The sequence below is a fragment of the Solanum lycopersicum genome, chromosome 6, assembly GCF_036512215.1.
Source record: "Solanum lycopersicum chromosome 6, SLM_r2.1".
Taxonomy (NCBI): domain Eukaryota; kingdom Viridiplantae; phylum Streptophyta; class Magnoliopsida; order Solanales; family Solanaceae; genus Solanum; species Solanum lycopersicum.
The window spans coordinates 50,756,820-50,762,372 of NC_090805.1; the positions used below are offsets into that span (position 1 = coordinate 50,756,820).

A 5,553-nucleotide genomic window follows, 5' to 3' on the forward strand; every position below is an offset into this window, starting at 1 on the left:
GTTGAATATATATAGAAGACGACATTATGACTTAAAAAAAGTCATACAAATATGGCTTCCTTAAACTTAACGTGCTTTGCTTTGTGGAAAAGTTTGAATTGTTTTACTTGAAAAAGACACAGAGAAGACTCTTGTAGGAAACTACAAAGTCTTTATAGAGTTGTAATTTGTCTTGAATCTAATCATCAATATACACACCATGCTAGTTGAATTTTGTGAATCATATAAATTTTTTTTTTTTTTTTGTTTTGACTAAAATGCATGTCTAAACACAATATCACATTTCAAAAATTATAAATTCATAAAAAGAGAAATTCAATTTTTTATGTTTCAATTTCAAAATCTATAGACAAGCAATAGCTTTAACTTCATTAATGTATAGCTAAATTCAATCACTTTTACCTAAAATTCAAACATAAATAATTAAACTTTAACCATATGAAGTTTGAAACGTTATAAATAATGATATACCCCATAAAAATTACGACAACTTCTCTTCTTTCTTTTCCGTCATTAGTGGAAAGGTTAACAATGAGATATGACATAGATAAGTCAGAATTTTATTATTATTATTATTATTCATGTATCAATTTAATTTACTTTTACTTTAGAAAAATATTTTTTTTTTCAATATAAATATTCGACCTCGATCACATCAGATACAATAAAATGGGCAAGATAGAACCACCCAAAACACTAATCTTGTCAAGCCTCTTGGGTTCTAGAATGATTACACATATCCATATATTGATCTGATGACTGATCCAATTGATATTTCCTTGTTTTGAATCTTTTTTAGTAACTTTTTGTTGAAGGTGGCTCAATAGGGCACATAATTATTGTCTGTTGGTGTCTATATGAATGGGTCATATGCATCATGTATTATATTTTAAATGATTTAAAGTAAATTTAAGATTTAAAGTTAAAGTATTTAAATAATTAGTCCACTAGTAACTTTTTATGATAGAAATTGATCCCCCACAATTTTAACTTCAAGTACTTTGACCCATGCATGTTTAACTTAATCTAAATACTTTACCGCAAACGTTATCTGCTTCAATCTATATTTTTACTTGTCTCGTAATTACTTTTGATGGTTTCAATCTATTTCTATATTGTCTCATAATTACTTTGACTGCTTCAATATTTAAGCGTTCATTAGAATTTTTAGAATCCACTTTATCCGGAATTCTAGTTTGCGTTGGAAAAATAATTTTTTTTCTAATAAGATATTTTAAATATCTCATTATTAATTATTCGTAAAGAGATTAAGAAATCAAATATCATCTTTCTGAAGTGATCATTTTGGAATGTCACAAGTCATTAACATTAAGGACATTCTCAAAACGACCAAGATATTAAATATTGTTTTTCTTAAAAACTATTAGTGAATATTCATAAAAATTAAATATATCGAAAGAAATTTAGTCCAAATCTTCATACAATAACAATCCTCAAAATACTAACAAATTTTAAAATAAAAAAAAATGAATAAACAAGCTTATAATAATCACAAATAATCATCACTAAAATATATATTTTAATTGTAATTGTATTCAACTTTCATCACTTTAAAATTTATCAAAAATATCATATCAAACGAAATAATATCTGGTCAAAGAAGTGCTTAAACAAAAGTAAGAAAAAATAATGATTGCATTATTGGTTTAGTGTATATATAATATATATCCTCATGTTTTTCTTATGACAATTATTTGATTAAATAAAATCCACTCCACAATAATATAATAGAAACTTTAATTTTCTAAAATAAAGGAATATACAGTTAATATGAAGTGGATTTGCCAAAAGAAGGGACACATCTAAAAGTGACAATTTCCTTAATTTCTGATCATATTATATCATACTGATAAAAAAATTTAAAATTAAAAATATCAATTGATCAGTCAACTAAGAAACCGACTATACTTATTTTGATAAATTATTATATTACCCGTCTATTATCATTATTATAGGTCCCTATAATTTGCTGCGCCATAGTAAAAAGTCACAGTCTCAATTCTATTATAATAAATTCCACTTTCACAATCTTTTGCGATAAGTTAAATGAGTGTTTCACTCGTTGTTTGTCAAGCACGTTAAGGTAGAGTGTATCAAAAACGCTTTAAAATATAAATTAGAGATGTATATTTATAAGGCGTAGATTTTAAAATATGAAGTAAAAGTCTCAAGCATAAAAATGTAAATTTTTTATGTAAAAATATATAATCATACATTTTTAATTTTTAAATATTTTTTTTACTATAAATCATATTTTTATTATTAGTGTAATGATGTTTTTCAAATATCAATTATAATATTGTTTTTCTGCATTATTAATTATTAATACTTATCCAAAATAAAAATTAAAAATCATTAAAAGATTTAGTTTTGCTTATTGTATTAATAATAAAACTGTAAAACTAAATATACGTGAGAGATGAGACTACGTTTCCTGTCTCTGGGCTTACGCCTCGTCCTGTACGGTATAAAACGTTTCGCCTCACGCCCCGATTTTAAAAAATATTGGTTCCACTTTCACACTTAATTTGAAATTTTGAACTTGTACCTTGAGAATGAAAAAAATCCTAGTGAGAACGTCATCTTCTGCATAAGCTTTGTGGTGAGTAATTCGAATTTAATCAGGACATTAATATAGAGTAGTGGACTTTAGAAAATAAAATCGAAAACATGCTATAATATATTATATTGTTAAAAAAAATTATATTATCCATTTATATAAAATTAAAATTAAATCCAATTGTAATAAGTGGAAAACTTAAGTGGAAGGCGGCTATATATATAGTTGCTTTCGGATCAATTTGGTCACCAACCAATAGACCCTACTAAATCCTATTTCTTCGTATTTATCTTCTTTTTCCAACTTTTTAATTTATTCAATTATTTTTTTTCTTTCATATATTCTCAATTTCAAAATACGTGGTGCTTTTATTAATAAAATTACTATTGTTTTTGATACACACGTTTGACATCATCAAAAATTACTTTTAACTTATTTTTAGAATTGAGTAATTTTCTTACTAAATATATCTATTATTCAAGTCAAAAATACAACTTATTTTAAAATGGAAATGTTAAATTTTTTTTATTTGTGGAATTTCTATCACTCCTTAGCCGCCCTGACTTTGTGGTTGTGCTATAATATTGAAAATTCAACATCTATTTGTTAGTAGCTACGTGTCACACATATATAGCTTGAAAAATGAAATATTTAAATAAAATGGTAACATTGAATAATATTGATGTCGTTTCGAAGGGGACATCCAATAAAAAAATATTTAAATATATTTAGTAAATAAAAATATTTTTAAAAAATTTAACATCAACGTATGAATTTGAAGGAGTTAGAATTGATTGTAATGAGTAATATCATTAATTTCTTCTATTTACATTAAATAAAAGACAGCAAATTCTTAATTTTAAAGAGTGTATCTTATGGTCAACTTTTTTCCACATACATTGACAAAGTAGCAAGTTTTTAAAATTCTTTAGTTACTAGAAAGATTAAATATTACTATTGTAAAAATAATAATAATGATTATGTTTTAGATCTCAAACAAAATAAATTCAATTTTTAAATTTTCAAAAATCTTTCTCGTCTTTTTAGATTAGCACATTGCTCTCACAATATATTATTTAATATAGTAGCTTTGTTAGCTATTTATAATTTTATATAGAGCTAAAAACAATTTATTTTTGGTTCAAATTTTTTACACGTTCAAAAGAAAATAAGTGCACATAATTATAACATTAAAGCTCAAGAAGCATCATGTTAAACAATCTAAAGAGGTATAATATCATTTTTTTTTCTTTACAAATAAAATTTATATTTTCAATAGAATTTTGACTTTATATTTCCAACGTAAAAATAATAAATTATTTTTTTCAGAATCACAAAAACACACCTCAATCATAAAATACACACATCCCCCTTCACTCTCCTTATCTTCATCGTTAATTAATTCAATTTCACCATACAAAATTTTTCATATTACAATATTCACCCACAATTAACAGAAAAATAAAAACAAAAATCTCTCACAAAGTCTTCGTATGAATAGAGACTGCTAATCACTATATATATATTCCCGCCAAAAATGCCACGTCACTAGTCAACTAACCAGTGAACCCATTTGCAAAAATGGACGAAATAGCCCCTCGTACACTATCGAGCTTCAAGGGCAAAATCGTCAAAGTCAAATTCGCCGAATTCATCGCCGTAGTATTTCTCCGTCATAGCAAAATCCGGCAGCCGGAAAAGTGAATCAACGTCGAAACCAAAAGCATCCACTTCGCAGAACCCTAGATTGTCAAACGGCGCAAAATCATTGTCACAGAGAACTGAGGTGGGTGACAAAGCGACATCGTTTTCGCTTTTATCTCCACCGTCGGCAACAGACTCGGTTTCGGTTTCCGTAACCGTCACCGTTACCTCCGCCGTTGTTGATACCGGAAAATTGGTAACGGCGTCAGGACCTTTGAGCTTAACTGCAGCTTTATCGTAAACGACAGCTGCTTCTTCTGGGGTGTCATAAGTACCCAACCACACCCGTTTTCCCCCGGTCGGGTCCCGAATCTCTGCAGCCCAACGACCCCACGGTCTTTGACGAACGCCTCTAAACTTTTTCCGACGAGTGACGTCAGAATCCGGAGACACCGATCTTCGTTTTCTGTCGCCGATCGATTTGGTTGACGGCATAAGGTTGATCTCCGTCACGTGCCTCTTCACTCTCCGTACAGTATTCCGGCCTTCATCATCGGAAGAATCTGTAGCATCGGCATCTGTAAGTATAATCCTCACAACTCTTTGTAACTCTGAATTGGATTTTTCGTTATGCTCAGAAAAAACATGCTTGTTTGTAGTTACTATGTGTTGAGTGAATTTAATCACCGGAACTGAATTTTCCGTCATGGTATACCAAAAACTTAAAGTTACAGTTCGATTTAAAAGATATTTTTTTCAAAGAGCACAAAAAAAAATCATCATAAGCTCAAAAAGGAGTACTAAAACAATCAAGAACTGGTTGAAGTGAGTGAATAGTGACCAATATTATTGTATAAAAAGTTTTTAAGTGTGGAAAAAGTTGCAGTGATACAAATGATTTGAGAAACAAGTTGATGAGTGAACAAAGAAAAAGAGATTACTTTCTTTGTTGTTTTTGGCGGGAAGTAGATCTTTCTACCATATAATTAGAACAATATAATTAGAGGTATAAAGCCAAAAATAGGGAAGAAAAGAGAGGAAGTATAAACAGAGAAGGCAGGGGTTTAACACTCCGCTCAAGATATATAGTGCATGGGACAATAATGTACAGCTCTGAAAGGCCACATATACCACGCAGACAAAACAGGTTGGGGCCCCAATTTGGATCCGATTCCACACTGGGACATATACAATGTGAAGCACAACAAAATTTAAAATTTGGATGTAATAAATATAACTTAAAGTATACTATATACATACATGCTTTTGTTTATTACCACGTCAAGCTTCCCTTGAAAATGTAGATAAACACCCTTTACCTTTAATCT

The 5,553-nt window shown here is 28.7% G+C and overlaps 1 protein-coding gene across 1 annotated transcript; it reads right to left on the reverse strand.

The window, feature by feature from the left end:
* Positions 1-3,850: 3,850 nt before the first annotated feature.
* On the reverse strand, positions 3,851-5,319 carry PTI6 (pathogenesis-related genes transcriptional activator PTI6). Its single transcript, NM_001247062.2, is given in 1 exon segment — positions 3,851-5,319. A coding segment is annotated over 1 exon segment (747 nt). The 5' UTR covers positions 4,934-5,319; the 3' UTR covers positions 3,851-4,186.
* Positions 5,320-5,553: the final 234 nt, after the last annotated feature.